At 41.9% G+C, this 12465-nt stretch overlaps 1 protein-coding gene across 2 annotated transcripts in view; it reads left to right on the top strand.

Moving 5' to 3' along the window:
• Positions 1-3788: 3788 nt before the first annotated feature.
• The window catches only part of CXADR (CXADR Ig-like cell adhesion molecule), a 30623-nt gene continuing 21946 nt past the window's right edge, over positions 3789-12465 (top strand). For both annotated transcript variants that reach the window (XM_015880569.2, XM_015880560.2), the window contains exon 1: positions 3789-4133. In XM_015880569.2, the coding sequence (XP_015736055.1) occupies positions 4079-4133 (55 nt within the window). In that variant the 5' untranslated portion in view covers positions 3789-4078. The remainder of the gene's footprint in view (positions 4134-12465) is intronic.

Consider the following 12465-nt stretch of genomic DNA (forward strand, 5'->3'; position numbering starts at 1 on the left):
GGAATTTGACTTTGTTCCAGGCTCTGCCAGTTGAGACATAACACAAGAGAGAGTGTGTTCAAATCAATATTATGAAATATGTAGTGCTCTGAAAATTTGCCTTCTAAAATCCTTTGCTGTAATCTCTATGTTGATGAGATCTTAATGTAGTCTGTATCTTTGCTCTGGCAGGTATTTTCAGCATATCAAACTGATTTCCCCTGGGCTGGTTTAACTGATGTTGATGTTAGGACAGCTAGAGACAAAAAGCTTCACTGCGGAAGAGCCTGTTCCTCCCTCCCAGCAGGGCACGCACTCCAGTTTATGCAGTGCTGAAATTTCTTTGGAAAAAATGGCTGCACGTGGTAGACCTTTCCCTTCTCACAGTTCAAGATGTGGTTGAACAGCAGCTTAAACTGATCTCAGCTAGGCCACTGAGTTTTGCCCTTCCCTGGCTGCCACCCAACCTCATTTTTAAGGCCAGCTGAAACTCAGGCAAATAAGCAGGAAAAGAGTTTGCAGAGCTGAGCATGCTGAAAACAAAAGGTATTGCTGGCTGAGCTTCCTGAGCTAACATCAGCTAGTGTCACAAGCTCCAGACGTGGCAAAATAGCACATGTGGCAATTCTAGTGTTGACCTCCAATTTGAAATATACACCCAACAGCAGCAGCCTGCAGCTTTGGAACACAAACTGTCCCATTCCCCTCTACTGGTTAAGACTGCTCCCTCATTTGTGTGTTTTTTTTTGCCTGAATGCTAATGTAAACTGATGCATTATGTTGATCAAGAAGAAAACTCAATCTGGAAACAAATGAAACAACTCCCTTCTACAAGTAGAAATCCAAACCAAAGGTCCCGTGGGTTCCTCCTTTACCTTTCTTTCTCATTTTTTTCTCTTGGCCTTCTTGAGACACACTGTTAACAACACTGGAAACTATATAGGCCTATAGGCAGTTTTCCCTCAAGACTTATGTCAGCTGACCCCAGCAACTTCTCCATTTGCCAGCAAAAACCGAAACAGAGGACAGTCCTTGTAGGTCAGATTGTAAAGGAAGTGCACCAGAAGGGAATAGAAATTACTCACAAACTGAGATTTAAATCGTTAGATTGTTTATTTCCAAGAAAAGTAGTGGCAAGTTGCAAGAACATGCAAGCATATTCATTCAATCTTTCATTCCAGTTGTGATAAAAATGAGTTTTGGAGATACATGCCTGTCTCACCTCAGCATTTTGTAAATGCATTTTAAAATTACTTCTGAATTTGTGATGTATATATATATATATATTAACCCTTAGCAAGATTTTACTGGTATTATTTCAAGATACTTGTACATATAGGCTGACACTGATTTATGAGTTCTCCTACTTATGTTTTTCTTTGCTTTAAATACATGATGTGATTTGTTTATCTTTGATTCAAATCTTATTATCCCTGACCATGAGATGGTTTTTGTCACAAATGAAATGTTACATTTGCAAAATGTAGGTCAAGATTGTAGGTCTCCACTCCAACCTCTCTCTTCCTAGTTGAGTGGATTTTGCGTTCAACGCTGATTCTTCTTTTGGGCTTGATCCAAAATGCTGTCATAAGTGGAAATGTGTTCAAGAAGTTTTGAACTTGACCTTTTACTTTGTGAGTGGAACAGCTTTGGTCACTTTCAAAGCTATTTTTTTCCAGCGTGGTGTTTACAGTTCCAGGAATTATAGACCACTCAAAACCTACAGCATGTCACATCCTCTAATAAATCTGGTAGCTTATTAGATTAAAGGTATTAGTAAAGGTAAACTTATTAAAGGTAGACTGGCCTTATTAGCCTGGTCTACCTTTGCAGTGAAGAAGAGTAGATTTTTTATTTATTTATTTTTTCTTTAAAAAAAAAAAAAAAAAAAAAAGTTGTTATTTAACCACTGTATGTTGATGGACTCTTCATTTTCTAATGCACGACAGTTTTCAAGAGTGTGAACATAACAGCATCAGCATCCCTTCTGATTTAAAGGAGACCAGAATGCTCTGTCTAGGGTTGACAAAGTGTGGGTTTCATAGTTCTTGAATGCAGTACAATATTACTTCTTTATTAGTTAAGATTTGTTTTACAGAAGGGTGAGCATCTCCATTTTAATGATGAATCATTTTCTTTTTCTGTGACGACTGCGATTGCCTCATTATGCTTTCCATGGCGTATAATTTATAAGTTGACACACGTGTATATACAGTGAAAACCTCACTCATGCAGCCAGCTTAGGATTAAGACAGATTTACCATTTAAAGCATGAGTTTGCAGCACATATAAGAAATAGATGAAAATGAAATCCGAATATCTCCACTTTGAGGTCCTGGTGTCCTTAGCATAATATCACTTTAACATTGTTTTCTTTTGTTCATAAAAGGGAAAGAATTCTATTCAGTCATTAAGTAAAATGCTTGAAATCTATTGATTCAAAATTCTGAGCTTCACATGTAGTTTCTAGCATCTTATTGGGCAGATCTGTTACTTTAAGGAGATCTAACAGACATTATAGGAATTGTTGCGTCCTGGCAAGACATAAGCAGTACTTCAGCTGGACTTTCACAGAAAACAGCAATGCGTTTTCTCTATTTATCAAGAAAAATAAAGATTCTGAGCTGGTAGGTAAATGCTGCAGCTTTATTTACAGCACTCAATCATTCTGAAAGATGTCAGTGTACACTCATACATTCATTACTTTGGCAGAGATGGAGATATCACCAATTTCATCACTGGGAATCCCTAATTGAATGAATGGAGTAACACCTCCTCTATAGCCAAGCAGCTGGGAAAATGCCCTCGTGATGAGTTGCCCATTTGATCTAACATTTACATCAAGGGCAGAAAGGACTTGTTTTTTGAACTCCCATTTCTTACATACTTACAGAATATAATTATATAAAACACCTGAGCTGTATGCATCATGGGCATCAAAAAGAAATGACAAACAGTAATGCAGTTGCGCTCAAAAGCTGTGTTTGGGCTACACAGTCTGAACTACTTATGTCCTGTGTTTGTGTCAATAGATTTCTTACAGGGATGTTCATTAATATGGGCAGAGCAGTGTACATGAAAAAAGAAGTGCTCCCCATGCAGCCTATCCCTTTACAAGAATCAACTGTGGTAATGGGAAGCCATTTGGGTCACTTAACACTGTGTCATGGCACTATATATAGACTGTTACGCTTATACATAGCAGTGAGTACTCTAAATGCATTATACCTCGGACAGCCTGTTCTGGTGAGTGGCAACCCTGCCCATAGCAGTAAGTTTGGAGCTTGATGGTCTTTGAGGTCCCTTCCAACTCAAGCCATCCTATGATCTTGAGAACAAACTCTATAGGGTCTACTTTATCTAACGATAACTGTAGTGGACAGTTTTCCTGTACACAGAACACAACACAAAACCAAGTCCTTCTGGAATCAGCTGCGACTACCATTTTGGGTGTCCTGTAGCTTGCACCACATGATAAAAGAAAGCCGTGCTACACCATTTTATCTTCCTTTTGTCCTTTTCTATTTTCCCTCGATTCCGCATCATTCACAGTCACAATACGTACACTCCGCACAGGCAGAGCGCCACACAATACCGCGGCGTTGCCATGGGGACTGCCTCATATCAGCCTCTCCCGGTGTCTTCCCCACCAGCCAAAGCCAGCAGCTATCACAGAATCACAGAATGACCCGGGTTGGAAGGGACCTCAAGGATCATGTAGTTCCAACCCCCCTGCCTGGCAGGGCCACCAAACATACACCTTTACTAGACCAGGTTGCCCAGGGCCCCGTCCAACCTGGTCTTGAACACCTCCAAGGACGGGGCATCCACAACCTCCCTGGGCAGCCTGTTCCAGGACCTAACCACTCTCCTAGTAAACAGTTCCGACGCAACAGCTCGCAACAGCCCCGACGGTGGCAGATCAGACCGAGACCCCTCGGGGGCGCCCGGCCGACCGGGCACGACGCTGCCCCGCGGGGCCGGGCCGGTGCCGGCCGGAAGTGACGGGCGCTTCACCTGCTGGGCGGTGCGCGCGGGGCGGGGCGGCGGCCGCCGGGAGTCGCGGAGCAGGAGGCGGAGGTGCCGTTCGATCAGCGCTATGGAACCGCCGCCGCTGGTGCTGCTGGTGGGGCTGGCGCTGCTCGGTGCCGCAGGTGGGTGGCGGGACGGGCCCGGGACAAGGGAGGCGCCGGGGTGCAGGTGGAAGGGAAGGAGGGGAGGGAGGCGGTCGGGGCTGCGTTGAGCTGTGAGAAAGGGCGGCGGTGGTGGGGTTGGGGGCTTCTCCCGCCCCTCTGCCGAACACCGGGGTGCGGCCGAGACCCCCCCTCCAGCCCGCGGTGTGGCCGCGTAGCGGGGTGCGCTGCGCTGCGCTCGGCGCCCGGCGGGGCGGACCTGGGCTTTGTTCGCCGCCGCGTTTTGTCTCCTTTCTCCTCCTCGCCTCGTGCATCTGCCTGCTCGCCCCTTCCCCACCGCTCGGGCTTTGCGTTTCTTTTCATTCCTCCTCTCTTTCTTTCACCGATTCAACTTCCAACGTGGTGGCAGCGGGGATTGCGAGAAACGCTTCCACGCGGCTCCCGGCGAGCGGAGCGGAGCGTCGGTTCCCCGCAGCTGCGGGCAGCGATACGGCCGTGCCCGGGGCGCTCCCTGCCCTGCCCTGGTGCCTGCCGGCACCGCCTGCGTGCGAGCGGCTCCGGTGGGCAGCGAGGCTGTAGGATGCTTGGGAGCGGGCACAGAGAGCCCGCCAGGGAAAACCGAGTGTGGGGAGGAAATAGAGCCTGAGAATCTGCGTGCTTAATGCCTCTGCAGGGCTGGTCTTCTTCTTCTGGGAGGGTGGAAGGGACCCTGGTGTCTTATGGGGAGTGGCTGAAGGAACCGAGATTGTTCGGTGTGGAGAATAAGAAGCTCAAGGGAGCCTCTGCAAGTCGCTGAAACGGGGTTGTAGCAAGGTGGGGATTGGCCTCTTCTCCCAGGTAACAGCGTGTCCTGGCCTTGAGGTTTCCAGAGGAGGTTTAAGTTGGATATTAGGAAAAAATTTCTTCTCAGAAAGAATGGTTATGCACTGAGATATGCTGCCCAGGGAGGCGGTGGACTTACTATCCCTGGAGGTGTTAAAAAACCACGTGGATGTGGCACTAAGGGATGTGGTTAGTGGGCATGGATCCGGGTGGGTTGGTGGTTGGACTAGATGATCTTAGAGGTCTTTTCCAGCCCTAACGATTCTATGATTTGGTGACTTCTAGAGCGCCTTTGCAGCCCGATTGTTCTGGATTCAATGAGGATGGCTTTGTGGTGAAGAAGTGGGAAAATGGGGGAGTGTGGGGAAGTAAAAGCAGCTGAATTAAATACTGTGTCAAAGTAAAAAAGCATGCATGGCTTGTTCAAATCAAAAGTCGGCAAACACTTGATTCAATTGATTTATTGATCTCAATTTAGCCATGTGTCATTACTTGCACTTCCTTACTTCAAACTTATCATTTCAGCCAGAATTGGTTCAAACCTAAGTGAAACTACAGCAGATGCCAGAACACCTACAGAGGTTAATGTTTAGAGCAAAGCATGTCAGGCAGAGAGAGTTTGTTTCCTGTTGGAATGCTGATGCCATTGTTGATGTCACCTCTGTTTTGGGAAATTACTCATGGGATCAAAATTCTGCCTGTTTCACAGAGTGATGAGCTCTAATCTCCTGCATAAAAGGGTATTGGTAGTTCAGCATTAACTCGCTCTCTAAGCAGTTGTGTAAGGACTATGAATTACAAGTATTTAGGGGCTAGGTTAGTGATAAAGTTTTCTGTTAAAGTGTTTCTTGTAGCAAAAGCTGTGGAAAAAATGCTTGAGCAGAGTCACACGCACTGCAGATGTGCAGGATCTCTGCTGTAAAGTGTGATAATGCTGTAAAGCTGGGGATGATTAACTCATGGCAATGTACAACATCAGAACCAACCTTTACACCTTCACTTCTCTGAGGTATACGTGTGTTTTGAGATGCCACTGTGAAACTGGATGACTTCATGTACTGGCTTCACATATTTGGCTTTCTGCATGTATGCTTTGATTAGGAGTGGTTTTGTTTGTTGGCGTGGTTAGTTGAATAACTAGCCTGAAAGATACACAGATCTCATAGTCCTTCAAAGGAAGTAACTTAAATCTGTGTATCGCTGGAGTTAGTACAACATCAGAGGTTGCTGGTGTTTTTTCCTCCGCCAGGGTGAGTTAATATTTCTGTTGGTGTTCCTGGCAGATGCTACTTCCTTTGCTGAGGAAATAGATACCTCTTTATGGACTGGAGTTAGAGGAAAGGAACTCACGTGCAGTTGTATGGGAGCTGCTGGCGATAGAGAGCTGTCTCATTGTTGAAGTCCTTGAGTTTGTGGTAGTGGAGTAATTTTATCATGGTACTTCAGGGCTTAGTCCGTGTTGTGTACTCATTTTTTTTCCCACTCCTCCCTGTAAGCCTAATGTTTCTTGTTTCCACGTTACTAACAGTTGAAGGTCGGAAATAAACCTCCTAATCTATACAAAATTAGTTATCTTGACTGTACAAAACAGACGCTCAGCAGGCGACTGAGCTATGCCATTTTGTGTTGAAAGAGAAAAGTGTTTGAATTTAAGCTGTCCCTGAACCCTGCTCAGGTCTGTAATCTCTTTGCTGAGGTCAAATTCACAGTCATAAATAACTAAACTGAGAGCTTTCCCTTTCAGGAAGGAAAGAATTCATCCTAGAATGTTTTGGGATACAAGGGGAGAACAGTCCTTTTCACCCCTATCATTCTAATTGGTCCTGTGCTGACTTTGGCAATTGCCTCAGCATTACTTGGTTGTGCAACTGAACCTGTGGCGGTTTCTTAAGTTGGTGCTGCTGGTGAATGCCCACACACAGAATGGGTCGGTGTAGTGAGGCTCAGCCTTCTGCTCTCTTGAAGACTTAGGATATGAATTTCACATTTGGATGGCTTTCTGCAACTGTATGATCTTTTCTAAAGCTGTTTTAAACGCACGCCAAGCCTGTGACAAGTGACAACTTGATGTTATGTATTGTAGTTAAGTACCAACCGGTCATGTCAAGTAGCTGGGGATTTCCGAAATGTGCAAACTCTCTTTAAATTAATATTGTACAGCTGTCACCAACAAATCCTGGATTAGGATAAAAGAAACATTGAATATGTACCTCTGCAGATGTTGAAGTATTTTATTGAGGAAAATTGGTATTAAATTGTTCTCCAAAGAATGATGCAGGGTTCTGGTGTAAGGAGCGGGGTGGAAACTCAGTGGCAGGTCAGTTTGTAGGTCTTATGATGATGCAAATTGGTGTGTTGAGTTTTTTTGTTATTAATTAATCCTAAGCTTTCTAGAGTTCTTGATCATCTCAAGAGCTAATAAGGGAGTCATAGTCTGAGATTGTCAGTGGCATTGAGCATGTATTTACTTACACAAACAGGAACTGTATGTACATTTGTTACTCTTTCCTGGTTGTACAATATAGGAGGAATCATCTCATTTGAAGCACGATAAAGTTTCTGCAGAGTTTCAGAAGGCTTGAGAATAAATATAACTGCTTAACTTGCAACCCTGATTTAACAAATAAGATATTAACTTCTTTTTTTAATGTGTCATGGCAGAACACAAGCCTTCCATAGCTATGAGATGATTGCAGAAATAGATTCTCATCAATGTTAACGCTTCTTAATATCTGTACATCTGCAGTGATCCTTTTAGCCTTCAGGAAAGGTAGTAATGTGCTGCACATAAATCCTTAAGTGTTTATTTGCCTTGAAAACTGGATTCAGCATGGCAGGAATCTCTTTGGTCCGTAGTGGTAGTTATTGCTGCCCTTGTGTGACTTTAATTTTTAAATTGTTTTTTACAATAGTAGGGGGTAACTTTATACCCTATTAAATTCTGCATTGTTTGAGGCTTTTTTAATAGAAGACCAAGCTTTTAGTTATATAATGTTTGGATAGGGCAGTTATACTATATATATACTATACAGTTTTCTCAAAAACTATCATTAAACAGTATTCATAAAACTTAGGTGAGTATTTCTGACAGTGCTCATGGAGAGCAGAACGTGATAAGTCAGCATTTGATGGCTAGCACACTTTGTCAGGTATGTATAAGTGGGAACTTAAACCTCTTCATGTTTTTATGCAGCAATGGGATCTCAGTGATGCTTAAACTAGGAGAAATTTGACTACCTCTGGGATTAAATGGTCATTGCTATCCTAGTCTCTAAATGCTGAGCTTGGTGCATTTGGTCTGCTGAGGAGTAACTTTTAACAGTTTTCAGAGTTCACGTCCTTATTAACTTTTAATGTCAGTGGACAGTGATCTGATTTCAGGACTTTTTTCCTGCATTTCCCAAATCTTTTTATATTAAGTAGTAAGAAAGAAAAGCAGTAACTGAGGTGGTTTGATACATGTTGTTACTGCTGTGACATCAGTCTTGAGATATGAACTACAGTCATCTTGCTTCATTTAATCTTTTGTTTATCTGAAAGTATTTGATGCATTCTGCTGCAGAGATTATTATAGCTTGTCACTTTGGTCTCCTGGCTGGTTTCCTTTGCCAGCTTCCTGTGTTGGATCAAGCCTCAGCTGCCTGTCTTCACTTTCAGTACTTGTCACAGCATTTTCCATAACCGATTCCACTTTGTGTAGGAATGAAGCTACCACACCTAAATGTCTTTTTTTTTTTTCAGCTTCCTTCATTAATTAAAAAAAAACAACAAAAAAAAAATAAATGAATACTTGTGTGCTTTGTCTTTGGTTCTATTTGTGAGTCAAGAAATTCCTCATAACCATCTTCAGATCTATCTCACCCTCAGAGTGTTTTGAAATTCATTTGCCTCAGTGACCCAAGAGGTACATACACACCAAGGAGCTTGTTTTTGGGGGCCAATATTGTTTCATCATACTTCTTAATTAATCATTTGTTGTTTCTTACATGTATTCATGAGCTTTTAATGGTAGGGACTCATTTTATTTATTTATTTAATTTGCTCACGTTGTAACTTCTACTTCATTTCATGAAGCTTTTAGATGCTGTGTGAAACATTAAATGTGTTTCAACAGTTGTATGGCTCAGCAGCAAGAAGAGCTCCCCTGCCAATTACATCAATTTAGTCATTGCTGGCTAAGTATACAGTCATCTTATGTTGCCTTTCTTTTAATTCCTCTTTTTGCTAGTTTTCATTGTACAGGGAGTAGATATAAAAAGAGCCACTTCACTCTGTTGTCATGGGAGTGAGCAGGTGGCAGTGAAACTGGAGTTCTGTGGAAATCTGTTTCAGAATCAGCTTGAACGTAAATAGGTCCGGCATTCTTGCTGATAGTTTCCTTTACCACACAAATGTATTAGTTGTGTAAGGGCATGATGAATATGTCTGAATGAAGACTACATTAAGCTGTCATTAGATTTATTTTACTTTAACCAGTTAAATTGCATAATTTCAAACATAAAAGAGTTATGCCAACAGCCTTTCCTGGTGCAGGGTGGGAACGATCATCAATAAGATGGCAGAAAAACATTAAAAAAAAAAAAAAAAAGATGAGTTCTGTGCTATCAGTATTCTCCCATGTGAGAAAAATGTGTAACTGTGGCCTGAGGGATCTTAGTTAGGAAGTCTGACTAAATCAGACAGTTGAATGGCTGGATTCAAGAATTATTCTTGCATCTTATTTCAGGTGGTAGCTGGCATTCATGTGGTCTATGTTGAGCCTCTACAGGGAGTTTTCAAGTCAGTAGAACATTACATTTGTGTAAGGTCAGTTTATACCTGTACCTTTTCTTGATGCAACTCGATGAGCTCTCTAGACAGAGCTGTAAGAAAAGGGTCTGTAACCTCAGATCCACTTGAGTGGGATAGGTAGCTTGATTATTTTTTTTTTTTTTATTTTATTTATTTTTTTAGGCCACTTGTTGGATTGTGTGTTTGAAAACTGTATTGTACCAGATGAGCAGGATGGTGAATTTTTCTGGCTGTGGGTTGGAGCTAGTCATGAGCCATTCAGCAGCATTAAGGAGCACCTAAACTGCTTTATGGACAAAAGTTTTGCAGTTCTGCTTACTGCTGCATTTAACTTTCTGGCTATTTAGGGTGGATGTTCTATTTCCTGAAGCATATTCCTTTCCTTCTGTTTACTTCTATGTGGAGAGAGAAGGGATAGCAAAACCGAGCTGACGTTTTGTTGCTTCACTTTAAAGCAGCACCATGTCAGAGGCAATTAACAATTGAAGAACTAAAAAACCCAATACTACTGAATAAAATAACTTTCTGTCTTAATGTGAAGCTTGCATGTGCTAGAGAAAAATGTTTCTTGTTCACTAGCTCGGAAGAGCTCAAACTCCTTTACTCAAGTGAAAGTAATATGGCTGCTCAGTTAAGTGCTTGATTGTACTTGAGCTCCCTAATGCATTGACTGACGGATGTGTCTCATGCTTTCATGCTGCAAAAGGGCTGCTTCATTCATTTGCCTTTTTAATGTTATCAAATTGTCAGGAAAAAAAAACAACAACAAAAAGACAGAATCATGCAGCTTGATTGCTTAGTGACTATAAGCCTTCAATATCAGTTGGAGTAATTGATAAATATGTGATTGGCAGCAGGGCTAGTAGCAAAAAACAGCTGCAGTTGGTATAGACATGGGAGGAGAGGCAGGCTTTTGTGTATATTAGTAGTGTCAGAATGTGGGGTTTTTTTTATTATTATTATTATTAGCTTTGATTATGAGTCTTTGCAGTGGCTGGGTGCCGTTTCTTTTTACTCTTTGGAATCCTATGTATGGATGGGTCCTCGGAGGCTTGTAAGTATAGTGTGACAGTGTGTTTTCACATTACACCTAGTTGCGTTAAAGGTGTGCTGTGTTTACATATGGTGCAACTTCATGTGTCCACCTAGGTTGATACCACATTCAGCAACGGCTTTGGGTTCCTTCTTCCTCTGCCTTCTGTCACAGTTAGTGTAGTGCAGTGGCTGAATTAATTCATTGAACACATTCATTAATCTGAATCACTCTGTGGCTGTGCAGCATGGGGATGAGCAGTGCTTTTTACTCTGGCAGCAGCTTTGTTAGTGTAGGTGTAATATGAATTTATTTCTGTGGGTGGGGTTCCACAGCGGCATAGTAAGCAAGTTCTTATAAAGGCTGCGGTATCCTCACAGCTTTTACATGTGTGGCTTTGTGCTCCTAAAATGTGCTTGTAAGGGTCTCTAATTCAGAGAACTCCATCTGGAAGGAAAAAGGAAAGAATGCTGCATGTGCACAATTTTTATCAGAGTCAACTATTTGTTTTTTTTACTTCTTTTTCATGAAGTGTTTTAGTGGCATAAAAGGAGGTGACGGAATCAGAATTAAGGATGAGAAGGCAGCTTCTCAGTAAGTCCAAATACTGCAGGTTGTACTGCGCCATACTTCATTGTTTGGATGTGACCAAGCATTAAAACTCAGAATTCATAGTGGTTTTCTTTAGGTGTTTGCCTGAACAATATTTCTTCACTTAAAATTAATCTTAATCTCAGTTTTTGTTATATCCCTTCCCCCTATTTGTGTGGCACCCTCCCTACCCCCCTCAAGCCTGTCCTTCACTTCAGCAATGAGATACCAGCTCTCCCACTCTAAACATGATAAGCGTGTTCCTCTCAAGTAAGGTCATCATCTGCTGTAGTTGCCAGGATACTTGGCTAATGACTTTGGGTTTAGCTACAAAAAAAGCTTAAGAACGTACTGAGCAACTTAGGAACACAAGGACAGTTAGGAAAGGAAGGGAATGTTAAGTCGAATCTGAAGAATGTCAAAGGAAAAGAAGTAAAATGTGAGGTGAAAAAAGATTGGTAATCTTAAGCCCGTGATTTTTGGGTTATCTTTGTTGCATAACTATTCCAACTATTTCAGTCAATTACAGTTGGGAATGAAATTTAAAATCATGCTGTGTATTTGCAGGCTTAGGTGTGTTTGTAGTTCTGTTGGTTTCTTTAGAGTTTTTTAAATCAATGTTCTTTATGAGATCAGGAGAAGTAACAACTTCTAACTTCATTGTGCAGTGTCTCTTAACTGGAGTTTGAGGATGCAACTCTGCACTTTTGAAACAAGTTATTAATTTGATCCCCCTTGAGAACTTTCCTGTAACAAGTCGGTTATATCCAGACTGAAAGAAATACTTTTGTCTTCTGAAAGACAGTATGCTTTGCCTGTTTCTTGTTGGTTTTAGTGTTTTGTTTTTCCTTTGTGTAAGTTGAGAGGATTTATGGGTTCAGATGGACTCAGATTCAGTAATCTCACGTTTATTTTTGAATTTATGAATTTTGCCACATTTCTTAGGTAATTTTAAGGTGGTGTTTGTGAAATTCTGAATTACAGATGTTCTTTTTGAGATATTTTATCAAAACTGTTAGCTTAGATTGGCAAAACTCTTCAATTTTTAGAATGGGTCCAGTTTTGGGTTCTGCGTTGCTTAAAGCCATGTCTCAGTGAGTCTGGGGACTGGATAGT

Source organism: Coturnix japonica, chromosome 1 (assembly GCF_001577835.2).
Source record: "Coturnix japonica isolate 7356 chromosome 1, Coturnix japonica 2.1, whole genome shotgun sequence".
Lineage (NCBI taxonomy): Eukaryota > Metazoa > Chordata > Aves > Galliformes > Phasianidae > Coturnix > Coturnix japonica.